A 26269-nucleotide genomic window follows, 5' to 3' on the forward strand; every position below is an offset into this window, starting at 1 on the left:
GTTATGATCCTGATGAGGCTGAGTATTGTGTGTGGCCTCCACATGCCTGTATGACCTCCCTACAACGCCTGGGCATGCTCCTGATGAGGCTGAGTATTGTGTGTGGCCTCCACGTGCCTGTATGACCTCCCTACAACGCCTGGGCATGCTCCTGATGAGGCTGAGTATTGTATGTGGCCTCCACGTGCCTGTATGACCTCCCTACAGCGCCTGGGCATGCTCCTGATGAGGCTGAGTATTGTGTGTGGCCTCCACGTGCCTGTATGACCTCCCTACAACGCCTGGGCATGCTCCTGATGAGGCTGAGTATTGTGTGTGGCCTCCACGTGCCTGTATAACCTCCCTAGAACGCCTGGGCATGCTCCTGATGAGGCTGAGTATTGTGTGTGGCCTCCACGTGCCTGTATGACCTCCCTACAACGCCTGGGCATGCTCCTGATGAGGCTGAGTATTGTGTGTGGCCTCCACGTGCCTGTATGACCTCCCTACAACGCCTGGGCATGCTCCTGATGAGGCTGAGTATTGTGTGTGGCCTCCACGTGCCTGTATGACCTCCCTACAATGCCTGGGCATGCTCCTGATGAGGCTGAGTATTGTGTGTGGCCTCCACGTGCCTGTATGACCTCCCTACAACGCCAGGACATGCTCCTGATGAGGCTGAGTATTGTGTGTGGCCTCCACGTGCCTGTATGACCTCCCTACAACGCCAGGACATGCTCCTGATGAGGCTGAGTATTGTGTGTGGCCTCCACGTGCCTGTATGACCTCCCTACAACGCCTGGGCATGCTCCTGATGAGGCTCAGTATTGTGTGTGGCCTCCACGTGCCTGTATGACCTCCCTGCAACGCCTGGGCATGCTCCTGATGAGGCTCAGTATTGTGTGTGGCCTCCACGTGCCTGTATGACCTCCCTACAACGCCTGGGCATGCTCCTGATGAGGCTGAGTATTGTGTGTGGCCTCCACGTGCCTGTATGACCTCCCTACAACACCTGGGCATGCTCCTGATGAGGCTCAGTATTGTGTGTGGCCTCCTCGTGCCTGTATGACCTCCCTACAACGCCTGGGCATGCTCCTGATGAGGCTGAGTATTGTGTGTGGCCTCCACGTGCCTGTATGACCTCCCTACAATGCCTGGGCATGCTCCTGATGAGGCTGAGTATTGTGTGTGGCCTCCACGTGCCGGTATGACCTCCCTACAACGTCTGGGCATGCTCCTGATGAGGCTGAGTATTGTGTGTGGCCTCCAGGTGCCGGTATGACCTCCCTACAATGCCTGGGCATGCTCCTGATGAGGCTGAGTATTGTGTGTAGCCTCCACGTGCCTGTATGACCTCCCTACAACGCCTGGGCATGCTCCTGATGAGGGTGCGGATCGTCTCCTGTGGGATCTCCTCCCAGACCTGGACTAAAGCATCCGCCAACTCCTGGACAGTGTGTGGTGCAACGTGACGTTGGTGGATGGAGCGAGACATGATGTCCCAGATGTGCTCAATCGGATTCAGGTCTGGGGAACGGGCGGCCAGTCCATAGCTTCAATGCCTTCATCTTGCAGGAACTGCTGACACACTCCAGCCACATGAGGTCGGGCATTGTCCTGCATTAGGAGGAACCCAGGGCCAACCGCACCAGCATATGGTCTCACAAGGGGTCTGAGGATCTCATCTCGGTACCTAATGGAAGTCAAGCTACCTCTGGCGAGCACATGGAGGGCTGTGCGGCCCTCCAAAGAAATGCCACCCCACACCATTACTGACCCACTGCCAAACCGGTCATGCTGAAGGATGTTGCAGGCAGCAGATCGCTCTCCACGGCGTCTCCAGACTCTGTCACGTCTGTCACATGTGCTCAGTGTGAACCTGCTTTCATCTGTGAAGAGCACAGGGCGCCAGTGGGGACTTTGCCAATCCTGGTGTTCTGTGGCAAATTCCAAGCGTCCTGCACGGTGTTGGGCTGTGAGCACAACCCCCATCTGTGGACGTCGGGCCCTCATACCACCCTCATGGAGTCGGTTTCTAACCGTTTGTGCAGACACATGCACATTTGTGGCCTGCTGGAGGTTATTTTGCAGGGCTCTGGCAGTGCTCCTCCTGTTCCTCCTTGCACAAAGGCGGAGGTAGCGGTCCTGCTGCTGGGTTGTTGCCCTCCTACGGCCCCCTCCACGTCTCCTGGTGTACTAGCCTGTCTCCTGGTAGCACCTCCAGCCTCTGGACACTACGCTGACAGACACAGCAAACCTTCTTGCCACAGCTCGCATTGATGTGCCATCCTGGATGAGCTGCACTACCTGAGCAACTTCTGTGGGTTGTAGAGTAAGTCTCATGCTACCACAAGTGTGAAAGCACAACCAACATTCAAAAGTGACCAAAACATCAGCCAGAAAGCATTGGTACTGAGATGTGGTCTGTGGTCCCCACCTGCAGAACCACTCCTTTATTGAGGGGGTCTTGATAATTGCCAATAATTTCCATCTATTGTCTATTCCATTTGCACAGCAGCAGGTGACATTGATTGTCAATCAGTGTTGCTTCCTAAGTGGACAGAAGTTTCATTTACTTGGAGTTATATTCTGCTGTTTTCCCTTTAGTTTTTTGAGCAGTGTATATGTATATATATATATATATATATATATATATATATATATATATATATATATATATATATATATATATATATAATGCCTCAGTATCGGGGGTGGGGGTGCTGTTTTTTGCCCTCCTGATTCTCGGTTTGTCTTGCAGGCGTGTCTGCGGGGTCAATATTACATGTATTCTGTGAGTATAGCGCGGCGGTGTTCCCTCGGTCCTGCCGTATTGCTGTCACCGCCTCCCATGTGACGTCTGCGGCCGGTGATGGGTGACTGTGTCCCTACAGGTGCAGTCGGTGCGGAGCGTCGCCAGTCCGGATGGAGACTTCCTTTTTGAGATTGTCATGAAGAATGGGAAGAAGAAATTACTGGTAAACTCCTTGGGGGACGGCGAACGGGACAGGAAATGGAGGCGTGGCCTACAGCAGCCAATCAGATACCAAGGCAGGATAGAGCTTGGATTGGTGGCTGTGGGCCACGCCCCCTTGTCCTGCCAGCAGTGCGGGTCATGGCGGTGCGGTGGACTAGCTCTCCGTGTCTGTGGTGTCCATGACTATTAATCACCCCCAGCTGCTGACCCCGGGGGACTAGTGGGGGAGGGTGAGGGGAGGGGGATGTTCCCCAGACCCCCGGTGTCTGACCCCTGTGTGGTACGTGCAGAGTGCGGAGTCGGAGGATCTGCGGGACGTGTGGCTGAAGCTCCTGTGGAAATCCATGCAGCTCCCGGGCCCCGGACACTCCAGTTCCTCCTGCATCTGGTAAGTGAAGGGTTAATCATCCACCATCATTACGGAGCCGCAGGAGGAAGCGCGCTACTGCTCTCTGGTGTCAGTCTGCTGCCGGGTAAGCAGCACTGCCGGGGCTGGCATCGCAGCAGAGAGCTGGCGTCATTAGCAGGGGCTGGCATTTTTACTGGGGGCTGGCATCATTGCGGGGGGCTGGGAGCGTTGCAGGGGGCTGGCATCATTGTGGGGGGGGGCTGGCATCATTGCGAAGACTGCCATCATTGTGGGGGGCTGGCATTGTTAGCAGGGGCAGTCATCGTTGCGGGAAGCTGGCATCGTTGCAGGGGGGCTGGCATCGTTGTGGGAAGCTGGCATCATTGCGGGGGGCTGGCATCATTGCAGGGAGGCTGGCATCGTTGCGGGGGGGCTGGCATCATTGCGGGAAGCTGGTATTGTTGCGGGGGGCTGGCATCTTTGCTGGGGGGCTGCCATCGTTGTGGGGGGGGGCTGGGATAGTTGTGGGAAGCTGGCATCATTGCGGGGGGCTGGCATCGTTGCAGGGAGGCTGACATCGTTACAGGGGGCTGGCATCATTGCGGGAAGCTGCCATTGTTGAGGGAAGCAGGCATTGTTGAGGGAAGCAGGCATCGTTGCGAGGGGACTGTTATCATTGTGGGGGGCTGGCATCGTTGTGGGAAGCTGGCATCATTGCTGGAGGGTGGCATCATTGCGAGGGGACTGTCATCATTGCGGGGGGCTGGCATCGTTGTGGGGGGGCTGGTATCGTTGTGGGAATCTGGCATTGTTGCGGGGAGGCTGGCATCATTGCAGAGGGGCTGGAATAGTTGCGGAGTGGCTGGCATCGTTGTGGGAAGCTGGCATCGTTGCAAGGGGGCTGGCCATATTGTAGGGGCTGTCATCTTTGCGGGGGGGCTGGCACTATAATCTGTCCCTGCTGTGTCTCAGGTATGACATCCCAGAGTTGATCCAGCGCGGAATCTCCTTATCTGATTGGACCCCGAGAGACGACACCATCAATAATCCCCCGGAATATGCAGTACAAGGTGGTAATGTGTGACGTCCGGACCCCTCATGTTACTTCACCTCTCCCCCACACACAGAATCCCCTGTACATCCTGTCCTCAGCCTGGTGGGGGTTGTAGTCAGTGACCCCTGTCCTCTCCGCAGGAAGCTCCTCTTATGTATGAATACAATCTACTTAAGTCCAGCCGACCTGATCACAGCAATAAGAGGGGCCACACTGGCCCGGACCCCCGTGTGTAAGACACCTGGGGAATAGCGGGCACGACGCCTCACGTGACATTAACCATCTCTTTACTACAGAGAGTGAAGGTGGCACAAATTCCGACTCTGTGTTCAGCCACTACGACGTCCACACATCCCGGACTCTGGCGTCCACTCCACCTGCTGCTGCAACTAATGCTTCTCCTCCTGCGTCTCCTGTTCTCTCATGCGGTGATGAAAGATCCTCCTCTCCTGGTAAAGTCCTGTGACCTCCTGTTCCCTGCTGCGCCACCTGCAGCTGTTCCTCCTCCCTGCGGCGCCACCTGCAGCTGCTCCTCCACTCCACACGATACCTACAGCTGCTCCTCCACTCCACACAACAACTGCAGCTGCCCCTCCTCTCCACACAACACCTGCAGCTGCTCCTCCACTCCACACGACACCTGCAGCTGCCACTCCTCTCCACACGACACCTGCAGCTGCTCCTCCTCTCCACACGACACCTGCAGCTGCTCCTCCCCTTCACACGCCACCTACAGCTGCTCCTCCCCTCCACACGCCAACTGCATCTGCTCCTCCTCTCCACAGGACACCTGCAGCTGCTCCTCCTTTCCACACGACACCTGCAGCTGCTCCTCCTCTCCACACGACACCTGCAGCTGCTCCTCCCCTTCACACGCCACCTACAGCTGCTCCTCCCCTCCACATGATACCTACAGCTGCTCCTACTCTCCACACAACACCTGCAGCTGCTCCTCCTCTCCACAGGACACCTGCAGCTGCTCCTCCTCTCCACACGACACCTGCAGCTGCCACTCCTCTCCACACGACACCTGCAGCTGCTTCTCCTCTCCACACGCCACCTGCAGCTGTTCCTCCTCCCTGCGGCGCCACCTGCAGCTGCTCCTCCGCTCCACACGATACCTACAGCTGCTCCTCCACTCCACACAACACCTGCAGCTGCCCCTCCTCTCCACACAACACCTGCAGCTCCTCCTCCACTCCACACGACACCTGCAGCTGCCACTCCTCTCCACACGACACCTGCAGCTGCTCCTCCCCTTCACACGCCACCTACAGCTGCTCCTCCCCTCCACACGCCAACTGCATCTGCTCCTCCTCTCCACAGGACACCTGCAGCTGCTCCTCCTTTCCACACAACACCAGCAGCTGCTCCTACTCTCCACACGACACCTGCAGCTGCTCCTCCTCTCCACACGACACCTGCAGCTGCTCCTCCCCTTCACACGCCACCTACAGCTGCTCCTCCCCTCCACATGATACCTACAGCTGCTCCTACTCTCCACACAACACCTGCAGCTGCTCCTCCTCTCCACAGGACACCTGCAGCTGCTCCTCCTCTCCACACGACACCTGCAGCTGCCACTCCTCTCCACACGACACCTGCAGCTGCTTCTCCTCTCCACACGCCACCTGCAGCTGTTCCTCCTCCCTGCGGCGCCACCTGCAGCTGCTCCTCCGCTCCAAACGATACCTACAGCTGCTCCTCCACTCCACACAACACCTGCAGCTGCCCCTCCTCTCCACACAACACCTGCAGCTCCTCCTCCACTCCACACGACACCTGCAGCTGCCACTCCTCTCCACACGACACCTGCAGCTGCTCCTCCCCTTCACACGCCACCTACAGCTGCTCCTCCCCTCCACACGCCAACTGCATCTGCTCCTCCTCTCCACAGGACACCTGCAGCTGCTCCTCCTTTCCACACAACACCAGCAGCTGCTCCTACTCTCCACACGACACCTGCAGCTGCTCCTCCTCTCCACACGACACCTGCAGCTGCTCCTCCCCTTCACACACCACCTACAGCTGCTCCTCCCCTCCACATGATACCTACAGCTGCTCCTACTCTCCACAGGACACCTGCAGCTGCTCCTCCTCTCCACACGACACCTGCAGCTGCCACTCCTCTCCACACGACACCTGCAGCTGCTCCTCCTCTCCACACGACACCTGCAGCTGCTCCTCCCCTACACACGCCACCTACAGCTGCTCCTCCCCTCCACACGCCAACTGCATCTGCTCCTCCTCTCCACAGGACACCTGCAGCTGCTCCTCCTTTCCACACAACACCAGCAGCTGCTCCTCCTCTCCACACGACACCTGCAGCTGCTCCTCCTCTCCACACGACACCTGCAGCTGCTCCTCCCCTTCACACGCCACCTACAGCTGCTCCTCCTCTCCACACGACACCTGCAGCTTCTTCTCCTCTCCACAGGATACCTACAGCTGCTCCTCCTCTCCACACAACACCTGCAGCTGCTCCTCCTCTCCACACAACACCTGCAGCTGCTCCTCCACTCCACACGATACCTACAGCTGCCCCTCCACTCCACACGACACCTGCAGCTGCTCCTCCTCTCCACACAACACCTGCAGCTGCGCCTCCTCTCCACACGACACCTGCAGCTGCCACACCTCTCCACAAGACACCTGCAGCTGCTCCTCCTCTCCACACGACACCTGCAGCTGCTCCTCCCCTGCACACGCCACCTAAAGCTGCTCCTCCTCTCCACACGCCAACTGCATCTGCTCCTCCTCTCCACACGATACCTACAGCTGCTCCTCCTCTCCACAGGACACCTGCAGCTGCTCCTCCTTTCCACACAACACCTGCAGCTGCTCCTCCTCTCCACACGACACCTGCAGCTGCTTCTCCTCTCCACAGGATACCTACAGCTGCTCCTCCTCTCCACACAACACCTGCAGCTGCCCCTCCACTCCACACGACACCTGCAGATGCTCCTACTCTCCACACGATACCTACAGCTGCTTCTCCTCTCCACACGATACCTACAGCTGCTCCTCCTCTTCACACAACACCTGCAGCTGCCCCTCCTCTCCACACGATACATACAGCTGCTCCTCCTCTCCACACAACACCTGCAGCTGCCCCTCCTCTCCACACGATACCTACAGCTGCTCCTCCTCTCCACAAAACACCTGCAGTTACTCCTCCACTCCACACGATACCTACAGCTGTTCTTCCTCTCCACACGACACCTGCAGTTACTCCTCCACTCCACACGATACCTACAGCTGTTCTTCCTCTCCACACAATACCTACAGCTGCTCCTCCTCTCCACACAACACCTACAGCTGCCACTCCTCTCCACATGACACCTGGAGCTGCTCCTCCTCTCCACACGACACCAGCAGCTGCTCCTCCTCTCCACATGACACCTGCAGCTGCTCCTCCTCTCCACACGACACCTGCAGCTGCTCCTCCTCTCCACATGACACCTGCAGCTGCTTCTCCTCTCCTCATGACACCTGCAGTTGCTCCTTCTGTTCTCCACATGACACCTGAAGCTGCCCCTCCCCTCCACATGACACCTGCAGCTGCTCCTCCTCTCCACATGACACATGCAGCTGCTCCTCCTCTCCACACGACACCTGCAGCTGCTTCTCCTCTCCACATGACACCTGCAGCTGCTCCTCCTCTCCACACGCCACCTGCAGCTGCTTCTCCTCTCCTCATGACACCTGCAGCTGCTTCTCCTCTCCACATGACACCTGCAGCTGCTTCTCCTCTCCACATGACACCTGCAGCTGCTCCTCCTCTCTACACGACACCGGGAGCTGCTCCTCTACTCCACACGACACCGGCAGCTGCTCCTCTACTCCACACGACACCTGCAGCTGCTCCTCTCCACACGATACCTGCAGCTGCTCCTACTCTCCACACAACACCTGCAGCTGCCCCTCCACTCCACACGATACCTACAGCTGTTCCTCCTCTCCACATGACACCTGCAGCTGCTCCTCCTCTCCACACAATACCTACAGCTGCTTCTCCTCTCCACACGACACCTGCAGCTACTCCTCCTCTCCACACGATACCTACAGCTACTCCTCCTCTCCACAAAACACCTGCAGTTACTCCTCCACTCCACACGATACCTACAGCTGTTCTTCCTCTCCACACGATACCTACAGCTGCTCCTCCTCTCCACACGACACCTGCAGTTACTCCTCCACTCCACACGATACCTACAGCTGTTCTTCCTCTCCACACAATACCTACAGCTGCCCCTCCACTCCACACAACACCTGCAGCTGCTCCTCCACTCCACACAACACCTACAGCTGCTCCTCCACTCCACACGATACCTACAGCTGCTACTCCTCTCCACACAACACCTACAGCTGCCCCTCCTCTCCACATGACACCAGCAGCTGCTCCTCCTCTCCACACGACACCAGCAGCTGCTCCTCCTCTCCACATGACACCTGCAGCTGCTCCTCCTCTCCACACGACACCTGCAGCTGCTCCTCCTCTCCACATGACACCTGCAGCTGCTCCTCCTCTCCACACGCCACTTGCAGCTGCTTCTCCTCTCCACACGACACCTGCAGTTGCTCCTTCTGTTCTCCACATGACACCTGAAGCTGCCCCTCCTCTCCACATGACACCTGCAGCTGCTCCTCCTCTCCACATGACACATGCAGCTGCTCCTCCTCTCCACACGACACCTGCAGCTGCTTCTCCTCTCCACATGACACCTGCAGCTGCTCCTCCTCTCCACACGCCACCTGCAGCTGCTCCTCCTCTCCACACGCCACCTGCAGCTGCTTCTCCTCTCCTCATGACACCTGCAGCTGCTTCTCATCTCCACATGACACCTGCAGCTGCTTCTCCTCTCCACATGACACCTGCAGCTGCTCCTCCTCTCTATACTACACCGGCAGCTGCTCCTCTACTCCACACGACACCGGCAGCTGCTCCTCTACTCCACACGACATCTGCAGCTGCTCCTCCTCTCCACATGACACCTGCAGCTGCTTCTCCTCTCCACATGACACCTGCAGCTGCTCCTCCTCTCCACATGACACCTGCAGCTGCTTCTCCTCTCCACATGACACCTGCAGCTGCTCCTCCTCTCCACATGACACCTGCAGCTGCTCCTCCTCTCCACACGACACCTGCAGCTGCTCCTCCTCTCCACATGACACCTGCAGCTGCTCCTCCTCTCCACATGACACCTGCAGCTGCTTCTTCTCTCCACATGACACCTGCAGCTGCTTCTCCTCTCCACATGACACCTGCAGCTGCTTCTCCTCTCCACATGACACCTGCAGCTGCTCCTCCTCTCCACATGACACCTTCAGCTGCTCCTCCTCTCCACACGATACCTACAGCTGCCCCTCCACTCCACATGACACCTGCAGCTACTCCTCCTCTCCACAGGACACCTACAGCTGCTCCTCCACTCCACACGATACCTACAGCTGCTCCTCCTCTCCACACAACACCTACAGCTGCCCCTCCTCTCCACATGACACCTGGAGCTGCTCCTCCTCTCCACACGACACCAGCAGCTGCTCCTCCTCTCCACATGACACCTGCAGCTGCTTCTCCTCTCCTCATGACACCTGCAGTTGCTCCTTCTGTTCTCCACATGACACCTGAAGCTGCCCCTCCTCTCCACATGACACCTGCAGCTGCTCCTCCTCTCCACATGACACATGCAGCTGCTCCTCCTCTCCACACGACACCTGCAGCTGCTTCTCCTCTCCACATGACACCTGCAGCTGCTCCTCCTCTCCACACGCCACCTGCAGCTGCTCCTCCTCTCCACACGCCACCTGCAGCTGCTTCTCTCCTCATGACACCTGCAGCTGCTTCTCCTCTCCACATGACACCTGCAGCTGCTTCTCCTCTCCACATGACACCTGCAGCTGCTCCTCCTCTCTACACGACACCGGCAGCTGCTCCTCTACTCCACACGACACCGGCAGCTGCTCCTCTACTCCACACGACACCGGCAGCTGCTCCTCTACTCCACACGACACCTGCAGCTGCTCCCCTCTCCACATGACACCTGCAGCTGCTTCTCCTCTCCACATGACACCTGCAGCTGCTCCTCCTCTCCACATGACACCTGCAGCTGCTTCTCCTCTCCACATGACACCTGCAGCTGCTCCTCCTCTCCACATGACACCTGCAGCTGCTCCTCCTCTCCACACGACACCTGCAGCTGCTCCTCCTCTCCACATGACACCTGCAGCTGCTCCTCCTCTCCACATGACACCTGCAGCTGCTTCTCCTCTCCACATGACACCTGCAGCTGCTTCTCCTCTCCACATGACACCTGCAGCTGCTTCTCCTCTCCACATGACACCTGCAGCTGCTCCTCCTCTCCACATGACACCTGCAGCTGCTCCTCCTCTCCACACGATACCTACAGCTGCTCCTCCTCTCCACACAACACCTGCAGCTGCCCCTCCACTCCATATGACACCTGCAGCTGCTCCTACTCTCCACACGACACCTGCAGCTGCTTCTCCTGTCCACACGATACCTACAGATGCTCCTCCTCTCCACAAAACACCTGCAGCTGCTCCTCCTCTCCACATGACATCTGCAGCTGCTTCTCCTCTCCACATGACACCTGCAGCTGCTCCTCCTCTCCACACGGCACCTGCAGCTGCTCCTCCTCTCTACACGACACCGGCAGCTGCTCCTCTACTCCACACGACACCTGCAGCTGCTCCTCCTCTCCACACGACACGTGCAGCTGCTCCTCCTCTCCACATGACACCTGCAGCTGCTTCTCCTCTCCACATGACACCTGCAGCTGCTTCTCCTCTCCACATGACACCTGCAGCTGCTCCTCCTCTCCACATGACACCTGCAGCTGCTCCTCCTCTCCACACGACACCTGTTGCTGCTCCTCCTCTCCACATGACACCTGCAGCTGCTCCTCCTCTTTACACAATACCTAAGCTGCTCCTCCTCTCCACACAACACCTGCAGCTGCCCCTTCACTCCACACGACACCTGCAGCTGCTCCTCCTCTCCACACGACACCTGCAGCTGCTCCTCCTCTCCACACGAAACCTGCAGCTGCCCCTCCACTCCACACGATACCTACAGCTGCTCCTCCTCTCCACACGATACCTACAGCTGCTCCTCCTCTCCACACAACACCTGCAGCTGCCCCTCCATTCCACACGATACCTACAACTGCTCCTCCTCTCCACACGATACCTACAGCTGCTCCTCCTCTCCACACAACACCTGCAGCTGCTCCTCCTCTCCACACGATACCTACTGCTGCTCCTCCTCTCCACACGATACCTACAGCTGCTCCTCCTCTCCACACAACATCTGCAGCTGCCCCTCTACTCCACATGACACCTGCAGCTGCTCCTACTCTCCACATGACACCAGCAGCTGCCCCTCTACTCCACGTGACACCTGCAGCTGCTCCTCCTCTCCACATGACACCTGCAGCTGCTCCTCCTCTCCACATGACACCTGAAGCTGCCCCTCCTCTCCACACGACACCTGCAGCTGCTTCTCCTCTCCACATGACACCTGCAGCAGCGCCTCCTCTCCACATGCCACGTGCAGCTGCTCCTCCTCTCCACATGACACCAGCAGCTGCCCCTCCTCTCCACATGACACCTGCAGCTGCTCCTCCTCTCCACATGACACCTGCAGCTGCTCCTCCTCTCCACACGACACCTGCAGCTGCTCCTCCTCTCTACATGACACCTGCAGCTGCCCCTCCTCTCCACACGCCACCTGCAGCTGCTCCTCCTCTCCACATGACACCTGCAGCTGCTTCTCCTCTCCACATGACACCTGCAGCTGCTTCTCCTCTCCACATGACACCTGCAGCTGCTCCTCCTCTCCACACGACACCTGCAGCTGCTCCTCCCCTTCACACGCCACCTGCAGCTGCTGCTTCCCTCCACACAACACCTTCTGCTGCTCCTCCTCTCCACACGATACCTACAGCTGCTCCTCCTCTCCACACGATACCTACAGCTGCTCCTCCTCTCCACACAACACCTGCAGCTACTCCTCCTCTCCACACGATACCTACAGCTGCTCCTCCTCTCCACACAACACCTGCAGCTACTCCTCCTCTCCACACGATACCTACAGCTGCTCCTCCTCTCCACACGATACCTACAGCTGCTCCTCCTCTCCACACAACACCTGCAGCTGCTCCTCCTCTCCACACGATACCTACAGCTGCTCCTCCTCTCCACACAACACCTGCAGCTGCTCCTCCTCTCCACACGATACCTACAGCTGCTCCTCCTCTCCACACGATACCTACAGATGCTCCTCCTCTCCACACAACACCTGCAGCTGCCCCTCCACTCCACACAACACCTGCAGCTGCTCCTCCTCTCCACATGCCACCTGCAGCTGCTTCTCCTCTCTACATGACACCTGCAGCTGCTCCTACTCTCCACACGACACCTGCAGCTGCTCCTCCTTTCCACACGCCACCTGCAGCTGCTCCTCCTCTCCACATGACACCTGCAGCTGCTTCTCCTCTCCACATGACACCTGCAGCTGCTTCTCCTCTCCACATGACACCTGCAGCTGCTCCTCCTCTCCACACGACACCTGCAGCTGCTCCTCCCCTTCACATGCCACCTGCAGCTGCTGCTCCCCTCCACACGCCAACTCCATCTGCTCCTCCTCTCCACAGGTCACCTGCAGCTCCTCCTCCTCTCCACACAACACCTGCAGCTGCTCCTCCTCTCCACACGACACCTGCAGCTGCTTCTCCTCTCCACACGATACCTACAGCTGCTCCTCCTCTCCACACAACACCTGCAGCTGCTCCTCCTCTCCACACGATACCTACAGCTGCTCCTCCTCTGCAGCTCTGGACGTGACTGCAGGATGTTATGTGACATAGGATAGTGAGTGCAGCTCTGGATGTGACTGCAGGATGATATCTGACATAGGATAGTGAGTGCAGCTCTGGATGTGGCTGCAGGATGATTTCTGACATTGGATAGTGAGTGCAGCTCTGGATGTGACTGCAGGATGATATCTGACATAGGATAGTGAGTGCAGCTCTGGATGTGACACCTGCAGCTGCTTCTCCTCTCCACACTACACCTGCAGCTGTTCCTCCTCTCCACATGACACCTGAAGCTGCCCCTCCTCTCCACATGACACCTGCAGCTGCTCCTCCTCTCCACATGACACCTGCAGCTGCTTATCCTCTCCACATGACACCTGCAGCTGCTCCTCCTCTCCACATGACACCTGCAGCTGCTCCTCCTCTCCACATGACACCTGCAGCTGCTCCTCCTCTCCACACGACAGCTGCAGCTGCTCCTCCTCTCCACATGACACCTGCAGCTGCTCCTCCTCTCCACACGATACCTACAGCTGCTCCTCCTCTCCACACAACACCTGCAGCTGCCCCTCCACTCCACACGACACCTGCAGCTGCTCCTCCTCTCCACACGACACCTGCAGCTGCCCCTCCTCTCCACACGATACCTACAGCTGCTCCTCCTCTCCACACGATACCTACAGCTGCTCCTCCTCTCCACACGATACCTACAGCTGCTCCTCCTCTCCACACGATACCTACAGCTGCTCCTCCTCTCCACACAACACCTACAGCTGCTCCTCCTCTCCACACGATACCTACAGCTGCTCCTCCTCTCCACACAACACCTGCAGCTACTCCTCCTCTCCACACGATACCTACAGCTGCTCCTCCTCTCCACACAACACCTGCAGCTACTCCTCCTCTCCACACGATACCTACAGCTGCTCCTCCTCTCCACACGATACCTACAGCTGCTCCTCCTCTCCACACAACACCTGCAGCTGCTCCTCCTCTCCACACGATACCTACAGCTGCTCCTCCTCTCCACACAACACCTGCAGCTGCTCCTCCTCTCCACACGATACCTACAGCTGCTCCTCCTCTCCACACGATACCTACAGATGCTCCTCCTCTCCACACAACACCTGCAGCTGCCCCTCCACTCCACACAACACCTGCAGCTGCTCCTCCTCTCCACATGCCACCTGCAGCTGCTTCTCCTCTCTACATGACACCTGCAGCTGCTCCTACTCTCCACACGACACCTGCAGCTGCTCCTCCTTTCCACACGCCACCTGCAGCTGCTCCTCCTCTCCACATGACACCTGCAGCTGCTTCTCCTCTCCACATGACACCTGCAGCTGCTTCTCCTCTCCACATGACACCTGCAGCTGCTCCTCCTCTCCACACGACACCTGCAGCTGCTCCTCCCCTTCACATGCCACCTGCAGCTGCTGCTCCCCTCCACACGCCAACTCCATCTGCTCCTCCTCTCCACAGGTCACCTGCAGCTCCTCCTCCTCTCCACACAACACCTGCAGCTGCTCCTCCTCTCCACACGACACCTGCAGCTGCTTCTCCTCTCCACACGATACCTACAGCTGCTCCTCCTCTCCACACAACACCTGCAGCTGCTCCTCCTCTCCACACGATACCTACAGCTGCTCCTCCTCTGCAGCTCTGGACGTGACTGCAGGATGTTATGTGACATAGGATAGTGAGTGCAGCTCTGGATGTGACTGCAGGATGATATCTGACATAGGATAGTGAGTGCAGCTCTGGATGTGGCTGCAGGATGATTTCTGACATTGGATAGTGAGTGCAGCTCTGGATGTGACTGCAGGATGATATCTGACATAGGATAGTGAGTGCAGCTCTGGATGTGACACCTGCAGCTGCTTCTCCTCTCCACACTACACCTGCAGCTGTTCCTCCTCTCCACATGACACCTGAAGCTGCCCCTCCTCTCCACATGACACCTGCAGCTGCTCCTCCTCTCCACATGACACCTGCAGCTGCTTATCCTCTCCACATGACACCTGCAGCTGCTCCTCCTCTCCACATGACACCTGCAGCTGCTCCTCCTCTCCACATGACACCTGCAGCTGCTCCTCCTCTCCACACGACAGCTGCAGCTGCTCCTCCTCTCCACATGACACCTGCAGCTGCTCCTCCTCTCCACACGATACCTACAGCTGCTCCTCCTCTCCACACAACACCTGCAGCTGCCCCTCCACTCCACACGACACCTGCAGCTGCTCCTCCTCTCCACACGACACCTGCAGCTGCCCCTCCTCTCCACACGATACCTACAGCTGCTCCTCCTCTCCACACGATACCTACAGCTGCTCCTCCTCTCCACACGATACCTACAGCTGCTCCTCCTCTCCACACGATACCTACAGCTGCTCCTCCTCTCCACACAACACCTACAGCTGCTCCTCCTCTCCACACAACACCTGCAGCTGCCCCTCCACTCCACACGATACCTACAGCTGCTCCTCCTCTCCACACGATACCTACAGCTGCTCCTCCTCTCCACACAACACCTGCAGCTGCTCCTCCTCTCCACACGATACCTACAGCTGCTCCTCCTCTCCACACGATACCTACAGCTGCTCCTCCTCTCCACACAACACCTGCAGCTGCCCCTCCACTCCACATGACACCTGCAGCTGCTCCTCCTCTCCACATGACACCTGCAGCTGCTTCTCCTCTCCACACGATACCTACAGCTGCTCCTCCTCTCCACACAACACCTGCAGCTGCCCCTCCACTCCACACGACACCTGCAGCTGCTCCTACTCTCCACACGATACCTGCAGCAGCTCCTCCTCTCCACACAACACCTGCAGCTGCCCCTCCACTCCACACGACACCTGCAGCTGCTCCTCCTCTCCACACGACACCTGCAGCTGCTCCTCCTCTCCACACGATACCTACAGCTGCTCCTCCTCTCCACACGATACCTGCAGCTGCCCCTCCACTCCACACGATACCTGCAGCTGCTCCTACTCTCCACACAACACCTGCAGCTGCTCCTCCTCTCCACACGATACCTACAGCTGCTCCTCCTCTCCACACGATACCTGCAGCTGCCCCTCCACTCCACACGATACCTGCAGCTGCTCCTACTCTCCACACAACACCTGCAGCTGCCCCTTCACTCGACACGATACCTACAACTGCTCCTCCTCTCCACAGGACACCTACAGCTGCTCCTCCTCTCCACACGACATCTGCAGCTGCTCCTCCACTCCACACGATACCTACAGCTGCTCCTCCTCTCCACACAGCACCTGCAGCTGCTCCTCCTCTCCACATGACACAGGCAGCTGTTCCTCCTCTCCACATGACACCTGCAGCTGCTCCTCCTCTCCATACGACACCTGCAGCTGCTCCTCCTCTCCACATGACACCTGCAGCTGCTACTTCTCTCTGCACGACACCTGCAGCTTCTCCTCCTCTCCACACGACACCTGCAGCTGCTTCTCCTCTCTACACGACACCTGCAGCTGCTCCTCCTCTCCACACGACACCTGCAGCTGCTCCTCCTCTCCACATGACACCTGCAGCTGCTTCTCCTCTCCACATGACACCTGCAGCTGCTCCTCCTCTCTACACGACACCTGCAGCTGCTCCTCCTCTCCACATGCCACCTGTAGCTGCTTCTCCTCTCCACACAACACCTGCAGCTGTTCCTCCTCTCCACATGACACCTGCAGCTTCTCCTCCTCTCCACATGACACCTGCAGCTGCTCCTCCTCTCCACACGACACCTGCAGCTGCTCCTCCTCTCCACACGACACCTGCAGCTGCTCCTCCTCTCCACACGACACCAGCAGCTGCTCCTCCTCTCCACACGACACCTGCAGCTGCTCCTCCTCTCCACACGACACCTGCAGCTGCTTCTCCTCTCCACGCGACACCTGCAGCTGCTCCTTCTGTTCTCCACATGACACCTGCAGCTGCTTCTCCTCTCCACACTACACCTGCAGCTGTTCCTCCTCTCCACATGACACCTGAAGCTGCCCCTCCTCTCCACATGACACCTGCAGCTGCTTCTCCTCTCCACATGACACCTGCAGCTGCTCCTCCTCTCCACATGACACCTGCAGCTGCTCCTCCTCTCCACACGACACCTGCAGCTGCTTCTCCTCTCCACATGACACCTGCAGCTGATTCTCCTCTCCACATGACACCTGCAGCTGCTCCTCCTCTCTACACGACACCGGCAGCTGTTCCTTCTCTCCACACAACACCTGCAGCTGCTCCTCCTCTCCACATGACACCTGCAGCTGCTTCTCCTCTCCACGTGACACCTGCAGCTGCTCCTCCTCTCCACGTGACACCTGCAGCTGCTCCTCCTCTCCACACGACACCTGCAGCTGCTTCTCCTCTCCACATGACACCTGCAGCTGCTTCTCCTCTCCACATGACACCTGCAGCTGCTCCTCCTCTCCACACGACACCTGCAGCTGTCCTTCCTCTCCACATGACACCTGCAGCTGCCCCTCCACTCCACACGACACCTGCAGCTGCCCCTCCACTCCACACGACACCTGCAGCTGCTCCTCCACTCCACACGACACCTGCAGCTTCTCCTCCTCTCCACACGACACCTGCAGCTGCTCCTCCTCTCCACACGACACCTGCAGCTGCTCTTCCTCTCCACATGACACCTGCAGCTTCTCCTCCTCTACATGGCGCCACTTGCAGATGCCCCTCCTCTTGCACCCTCTACCTCCTCGCTGACTACCCTGTCACCCCCTTCCCTTTTGTATCCTGCAGACACTGCATTTGGTACGGACAGATTGAAGAGTTTCTTTTCTGGAGGAAATGAAAGTGATGACAATTCTAACTCTGTGTCCAGCATCTACGACATCCCCACATCCCGGATCCTGGCGTCCACTCCACCTGCTGCAGCACCTAATGCTTCTCCTCCTGCGTATCCTGTTCTCTCATATGATGATGAACAATTCTCCTCTCCTGGTAAACTGCTGTGACCCCCTCCTCTCCATCGCGCCACCTGCAGCTGCCCCTCCTCTCCACACAACACCTGCAGCTTCTCCTCCTCATGCACCACCTGCTGCTCCTCCTCCTGCACCACCTTCTGCTCCTCCTCCTGCACCATCTGCTGCTCCTTCTCCTGCACCACCTGCTTCTATCCCTCCTGCTATGCCACCACGTGCTGCTCCTCCTCCTGCTGCGCCATCACCTGCTGCTCCTCCTGCTGTGCCACAACCTGCTGCTCCTCCTGCTGTGCCACCTCCTGCACCACCTGCTACTCCTCCTCCTGCACCACCTTCTGCTCCTCCTCCTGCACCACCTGCTTCTACCCCTCCTGCTGTGCCACCACTTGCTGCTCCTCCCCCTGCTGCGCCACCACCTGCTTTTCCTCCTGTTGCGCCACCACCTGCTGCTCCTCCTGCTGCACCATCACCTGCTGCCCCTCCTCCTGCACCATCTGCTGCTCCTCCTGTACCACCTGCTTCTATCCCTCCTGCTATGCCACCACTTGCTCCTCCTCCTCCTGCTGCGCCATCACCTGCTGCTCTTCCTGCTGTGCCACCACCTGCTGCTCCTCCTGCTGTGCCACCTCCTGCACCACCTGCTACTCCTCCTCCTGCACCACCCTCTGCTCCTCCTCCTGCACCACCTGCTACTCCACCACCTGCTTCTACCCATCCTGCTGTGCCACCACTTGTTGCCCGTCCTCCTGCTGTGCCACCACCTGCTTTTCCTTCTGCTGCGCCACCACCTGCTGCTCCTCCTGCTGTTCCACCACCTGCTGCTCCTCCTCCTGCACCCCCTGCTGCTCCTCCTCCTGCTTTGCCACCACCTGCTGCTCCTCCTCCAGCATCCCCTGCTGCTCCTTCTCCTGCACCATCTGCTGCTCCTCCTCCTGCTGTGCCACCACCTGCTGCTCCTCCTCCTGCACCCCCTGCTGCTCCTTCTCCTCCTCCTCCTTCACCACCTGCAGCTCCTCCTCCTGCACCCCCTGCTGCTCCTCCTCCTGCACCCCCTGCTGCTCCTCCTCCTGCACCCCCTGCTGCTCCCCCTCCTGCACCCCCTACTGCTCCTCCTCCTCCTCCTGCACCACCTGCTGCTCTTCTTCCTGCACCCCCTGCTGCTCCTCCTCCTCCTGCACCACCTGCTGCTCCTCCTGCTGTTCCACCTGCTGCTCCCCCTCCTGCACCCCCTGCTGCTCCTCCTCCTCCTGCACCACCTGCTGCTCCTCCTCCTGCACCCCCTGCTGCTCCCCCTGCTGCTCCTCCTCCTCCTCCTGCACCACCTCCTGCTCCTCCTCTTGCACTCCCTGCTTCTCCTCCTCCTCCTGCACCACCTGCTGCTCCTCCTCCTGCTTCACCCCCATCCACTGCGCCATTTGCCTCCACCCTGTGAGCCCCTCTCCTGTGTCCGGCAGAAACTGCGCTGGGGCAGAACTACATGACGATGGAGAAGCTCAACCTCTGCGAGTCGCCTGCTCTGGAGGAGGATGAAGACTGCAGCTTTGGTAATCTGCAATAAAGGCTGCTCCACCTGCTGAAGGATGGACACCCTCAAATCCTGTAGAAGCTTCAGTAATGATCCCCAAACCCTGCAACAGATGAAAACATGGCAGCTCTGGATGTGACTGCAGCATCATGAAGTAGAATGAGTGCAGATCTAGGTGTGAATGGAGCACGATGTGATGTAGGATAGTGAGTGCAGCTCTGGATGTGACTGCAGGATGATATCTGACATAGGATAGTGAGTGCAGCTCTGGATGTGACTGCAGGATGATATCTGACATTGGATAGTGAGTGCAGCTCTGGATGTGACTGCAGGATGATATCTGACATAGGATAGTGAGTGCAGCTCTGGATGTGACTGTGGGATGATATCTGACATAGGATAGTGAGTGCAGCTCTGGATGTGACTGCAGGATGATATCTGACATAGGATAGTGAGTGCAGCTCTGGATGTGACTGCAGGATGATATCTGACATAGGATAGTGAGTGCAGCTCTGGACGTGACTGCAGGATGTTATGTGACATAGGATAGTGAGTGCAGCTCTGGATGTGACTGCAGGATGATATCTGACATAGGATAGTGAGTGCAGCTCTGGATGTGACTGCAGGATGATTTCTGACATAGGATAGTGAGTGCAGCTCTGGATGTGACTGCAGGATGATATCTGACATAGGATAGTGAGTGCAGCTCTGGATGTGACTGAACGATGATATCTGACATAGGATAGTGAGTGCAGCTCTGGATGTGACTGCAGGATGATATCTGACATAGGATAGTGAGTGCAGCTCTGGACGTGACTGCAGGATGTTATGTGACATAGGATAGTGAGTGCAGCTCTGGATGTGACTGCAGGATGATATCTGACATTGGATAGTGAGTGCAGCTCTGGATATGACTGCAGGATGATATCTGACATAGGATAGTGAGTGCAGCTCTGGATGTGACTGTGGGATGATATCTGACATAGGATAGTGAGTGCAGCTCTGGATGTGACTGCAGGATGATATCTGACATAGGATAGTGAGTGCAGCTCTGGATGTGACTGCAGGATGATATCTGACATAGGATAGTGAGTGCAGCTCTGGACGTGACTGCAGGATGTTATGTGACATAGGATAGTGAGTGCAGCTCTGGATGTGACTGCAGGATGATATCTGACATAGGATAGTGAGTGCAGCTCTGGATGTGACTGCAGGATGATTTCTGACATTGGATAGTGAGTGCAGCTCTGGATGTGACTGCAGGATGATATCTGACATAGGATAGTGAGTGCAGCTCTGGATGTGACTGTGGGATGATATCTGACATAGGATAGTGAGTGCAGCTCTGGATGTGACTGCAGGATGATATCTGACATAGGATAGTGAGTGCAGCTCTGGACGTGACTGCAGGATGTTATGTGACATAGGATAGTGAGTGCAGCTCTGGATGTGACTGCAGGATGATATCTGACATAGGATAGTGAGTGCAGCTCTGGACGTGACTGCAGGATGTTATGTGACATAGGATAGTGAGTGCAGCTCTGGATGTGACTGCAGGATGATATCTGACATAGGATAGTGAGTGCAGCTCTGGATGTGACTGCAGGATGATATCTGACATTGGATAGTGAGTGCAGCTCTGGATGTGACTGCAGGATGATATCTGACATTGGATAGTGAGTGCAGCTCTGGATGTGACTGTGGGATGATATCTGACATAGGATAGTGAGTGCAGCTCAGGATGTGACTGCAGGATGATATCTGACATTGGATAGTGAGTGCAGCTCTGGATGTGACTGCAGAATGATGTGTGACATAGGATAGTGAGTGCAGCTCTGGATGTGACTGCAGGATGATGTGTGACATAGGATAGTGAATGCAGCTCTGGATGTGACTGCAGGATGATATCTGACATAGGATAGTGAGTGCAGCTCTGGATGTGACTGCAGGATGATGTGTGACATAGGATAGTGAGTGCAGCTCTGGATGTGACTGCAGGATGATATGTGACATAGGATAGTGAGTGCAGCTCCGGATGTGACTGCAGGATGATATCTGACATAGGATAGTGAGTGCAGCTCTGGATGTGACTGCAGGGTGATATCTGACATAGGATAGTGAGTGCAGCTCTGGAGGTGACTGTGGGATCGGGAATGATATTACTGTATAGTGAGTGCAGCTCTGGAGGTGACTGTGGGATCAGGAATGATATGGCAGAATAGTGAGTGCAGCTCTGGAGGTGACTGTGGGATCAGGAATGATATGGCAGAATAGTGAGTGCAGCTCTGGAGGTGATGGAGCAGCAGTGTCTCCTCTTGCGTTGCAGCTGTGGATGTGAGTGCAGCTCTGGAGGTGACTGTGGGATCAGGAATGATATGGCAGAATAGTGAGTGCAGCTCTGGAGGTGATGGAGTAGCAGTATCTCCTCTTGCGTTGCAGCTGTGGATGTGAGTGCAGCTCTGGAGGTGACTGTGGGATCAGGAATGATAAGGCAGAATAGTGAGTGCAGCTCTGAATGTGACTGTGGGATCAGGAATAATATGGCAGAATAGTGAGTGCAGCTCTGAATGTGACTGTGGGATCAGGAATGATATGGCAGAATAGTGAGTGCAGCTCTGAATGTGACTGTGGGATCAGGAATGATATGGCAGAATAGTGAGTGCAGCTCTGAATGTGACTGTGGGATCAGGAATGATATGGCAGAATAGTGAGTGCAGCTCTGAATGTGACTGTGGGATCAGGAATGATATGGCAGAATAGTGAGTGCAGCTCTGAATGTGACTGTGGGATCAGGAATGATATGGCAGAATAGTGAGTGCAGCTCTGGAGGTGATGGAGTAGCAGTGTCTCCTCTTCCATTGCAGCTGTAGATGTGAGTGCAGCTCTGAATGTGACTCTGTGATCAGGAGTGATATGGCAGAATAGTGAGTGCAGCTCTGAATGTGACTGTGGGATCAGGAATGATATGGCAGAATAGTGGGTGCAGCTCTGGAGGTGACTGTGGGATCAGGAGTGATATGGCAGAATAGTGAGTGCAGCTCTGAATGTGACTGTGGGATCAGGAATGATATGGCAGAATAGTGAGTGCAGCTCTGAATGTGACTGTGGGATCAGGAATGATAAGGCAGAATAGTGAGTGCAGCTCTGAATGTGACTGTGGGATCAGGAATGATAAGGCAGAATAGTGAGTGCAGCTCTGAATGTGACTGTGGGATCGGGAATGATACGGCAGAATAGTGAGTGCAGCTCTGAATGTGACTGTGGGATCAGGAATGATATGGCAGAATAGTGAGTGCAGCTCTGAATGTGACTGTGGGATCAGGAATGATATGGCAGAATAGTGAGTGCAGCTCTGAATGTGACTGTGGGATCAGGAATGATATGGCAGAATAGTGAGTGCAGCTCTGAATGTGACTGTGGGATCAGGAATGATATGGCAGAATAGTGAGTGCAGCTCTGAATGTGACTGTGGGATCAGGAATGATATGGCAGAATAGTGAGTGCAGCTCTGAATGTGACTGTGGGATCAGGAATGATATGGCAGTATAGTGAGTGCAGTTCTGGAGGTGACTGTGGGATCAGGAATGATATGGCAGTATAGTGAGTGCAGTTCTGGAGGTGACTGTGGGATCAGGAATGATATGACAGAATAGTGAGTGCAGCTCTGGAGGTGTGTGATGAACCTGTAGCCGCCATCTTGGTAATGATAAATCATATCCAGGGATGGCCACACTTCAGCAGCCCCCACCCTTGGGACCTTCTGTTAAAACGTCAACTAGATAGTTTCCCCCCATCCAGGCTCCTGTAAGATAAGAAGCCTACTTAACACTTGAATGCTAGGAGCTTCAAAGACTTCGAGAGGAAACACAGCCAGCAGGGGGGGGTGCTTCGTCTATCTGTACCTGACCATTTGTCCCATAGGACTAGTTTCTTTGTCTGTCACAAGCATGGAGGCATAAGATATAGAAACATGAAAAGTACACGCATGTTGCGTGGGATGGGCCAATAAAAAAATATCACGGCGTCCCGGAGCCATTGCGCACACAAGCCTCCGCGGTAGACGTTTGTACGTGCTCTGGAAGCCAAGATATAGCGCTGAGCCATTCCTGAGGACCGTATGGTATCATAATTGATATCAAAAGGTCGGTTACGGCGGCCCGAATCCGTGGGAACCCCTGTGGGTATCCTGAGACCATCCCAGAAGAAGTTATTGGGTTCCTTAGAATTTGGGCTTCTGATCGAAGTTAGACCTGAGGGTGGAGACTGAGCCAGCTGACCTCACCAGCAGTGGGCGGGACGGGGCAGGTAAGATAGCAGGACAGACAAGAGATAAGTCAGTCTTGACCCAAGAGTGGTGTGCTGAACATCTGAGCACCAGCTGAGGCCACCAAGGGGAGGAGCAGTTTGACCATGCGGTGGTAGGCCTCAGCCTGTAACAAAGAACCGTGCCTGCGACCGCAGAATCCTCTCCCTGCGTCACAAGAAAATCAAGAAACCGGTAACTGATATGCTGTGGTGATTCTGTGTGTTGTATTCCATTGTTGTATAGTTTAGCCTGACCTTATACCTGTGTATATTTAGTTGTATATCGTGTATCTAGTGTATTATTATAATCAATTACCTCAAGTAATTGTGGGCCTGCCTTTTATTCTGCATAACGAACGCACGTCCGTGTGAGCTCGGCTCAAGCCAAAAACGCTACCCAGGGTTGGTTCCTGACCCGATATAGGCCCATTCACGGACTGGGCGTATATCTAAAATAGGGACTGGTGGCAGCATACCAACTGGGGATTGGGGAAGGCTGGTAGTGACGGTCGGAGGTTCAGATATATATATTCCTGGCGCGGCCAAGGAAGATATATATACCGCCCTCACTACAGAGGGCCCCGATACCCAGTAGGTTACAGGACAGTCTCCCTGGCGACCGCTTATCCTAGGTGCAGTTCCTTGACTGACCTGAGGCTAAGAGGGCGCTAGCGAGTTGTGCTGTGTAGTGACGTTACGGTTTAGTGACGTTGAAGGGATAACACACTACCGTGTTCCCTGCGCTGGTTGCAGCTTCCTGGCACTACTTTCTCTAGGTGCAGTACCTGGACTGACCTGAGAGGTAAGGGGGCGCCAGAGAGCTGCACCCACCGGCCGGCTTTCATCACATTGGTGGCAGAGCGGTGGGATTGCAGAATAATAGTGTTGTGGGACCCCTACTCCCAGGCACTAAAGACTGCCAGTGGTAACTTCCACTGCTGGAGTCTTAAGGTCAGCCCAACGTTAGACGGTCAGGCTAAAAGTATAACAAGGTGTGTGCAAACTCAGGGTTGCAGCGGTGTCGGTTACCAAGATGGCAGACGGCACCAGGAGCAAGACCCTGCAGGAGGCTAATGCTACGGTCCGTGTGGCAGGAGGGGAGGACATTGTTACTCATGGCGAGGAGGAGTCCAGCCCGGGCACCTCAGGGAGCCAGTCCCCAGTATACGGTCCCGCAGTGGGCTGCCCACCACCTACCCAGCCCAGCCTGTCCAGATCACAAGCCCTTTTACAAGCGGCTATGGCAAGTCTCCAGTCTCATGGCGATGCCGTCTACAAAACCCTCCTGGCAGCATCAGAGAAGGCAGCGGAGGAGGAGCGCGAAGCTGCGGAGCGCCGGGAGGCTGCGGAGCGTGCAGAGCGGGCTGCAGAGCGCCGGGAGGCTGCGGAGCGTGCAGAGCGAGCTGCGGAGCGCCAGCACCAACTGGACCTGGCCCAGCGGGGGCTTCCGCTAGAGCAACCAACCCATCAGGAGACCAAGTCGTCCAAAGTCCGAGCTGAGGACTTCCCTCTACTGGAGAAGGATGGGGACCTGGACTCCTTTCTGGTGGCATTTGAACGGACCTGTCTTCAGCACCATCTGGCCCGGGATCAGTGGGCCAGATACCTGACCCCCCGTTTGAGGGGTAAGTCCCTGGATGCCTTGGGGGACTTACCTGCCGGGGAGGTACAGAACTACGACTGCATCAAGCGGGCCCTGATCCGGCAGTACAACCTCACTCCCGAGTCGTACCGCCAGAAGTTCCGGAGCCTGCTGCGTGGCCCCAAGGACACCTGGACCGATCATATGCGGGCGCTGTTGAGAGCCGCAGAGCACTGGACCTCGGGTCTAGCGCTTACTACCCGCCAGGAGGTCCAGGAACTGTTCGTCACGGAGCAGTTCTTGTGGAACTGCCCAGAGGACCTCCGACAGTTCCTCCGTGACCGAAAACCAACAGGGGCTTCTGCTACAGCCGCCCTGGCAGACGAGTATGCCAATAACAGGGCGCCTGAGCTGAAGAAGTCTGCCAGCAGCACCTGGAGAGGGGGTAAGCCCAGTCATGCCCCTGTTTCCCCGGCCCCTAGAACACAAGGGGTGTATCCCCCTGTTGCCCTCTCCAGGCAAGGACCAGACGTAAGACGTTGTCATCTATGCAACAAACCAGGACACTTTAGGGCTGAGTGTCCCCAGCGCCAAAAGACCCCATCCCAGTCCCAGAGAGCGCCCAATGTTTTGTGTGTGGGAGGGGGTGGTGGTAGGTCCCTGGACAACATCCAACCCGTCACCATAGGCCGTTCTGCGGTCA

At 56.8% G+C, this 26269-nt stretch overlaps 1 protein-coding gene across 1 annotated transcript in view; it reads left to right on the top strand.

Moving 5' to 3' along the window:
• Window positions 1-2742: 2742 nt before the first annotated feature.
• LOC141176428 (uncharacterized) overlaps window positions 2743-26269 on the top strand; it is a 53512-nt gene continuing 29985 nt past the window's right edge. The window contains exons 1-7 of the mRNA XM_073660412.1: window positions 2743-2773; window positions 2874-2957; window positions 3247-3344; window positions 4278-4375; window positions 4656-4811; window positions 17973-18173; window positions 19609-19698. Of these exons, the coding sequence (XP_073516513.1) occupies window positions 2765-2773; window positions 2874-2957; window positions 3247-3344; window positions 4278-4375; window positions 4656-4811; window positions 17973-18173; window positions 19609-19698 (736 nt within the window). The 5' untranslated portion in view covers window positions 2743-2764. The remainder of the gene's footprint in view (window positions 2774-2873; window positions 2958-3246; window positions 3345-4277; window positions 4376-4655; window positions 4812-17972; window positions 18174-19608; window positions 19699-26269) is intronic.

This window comes from Phyllobates terribilis, unplaced genomic scaffold (genome assembly GCF_046119375.1).
Source record: "Phyllobates terribilis strain yellow unplaced genomic scaffold, ASM4611937v1 Scaffold_25__1_contigs__length_18738178, whole genome shotgun sequence".
Lineage (NCBI taxonomy): Eukaryota > Metazoa > Chordata > Amphibia > Anura > Dendrobatidae > Phyllobates > Phyllobates terribilis.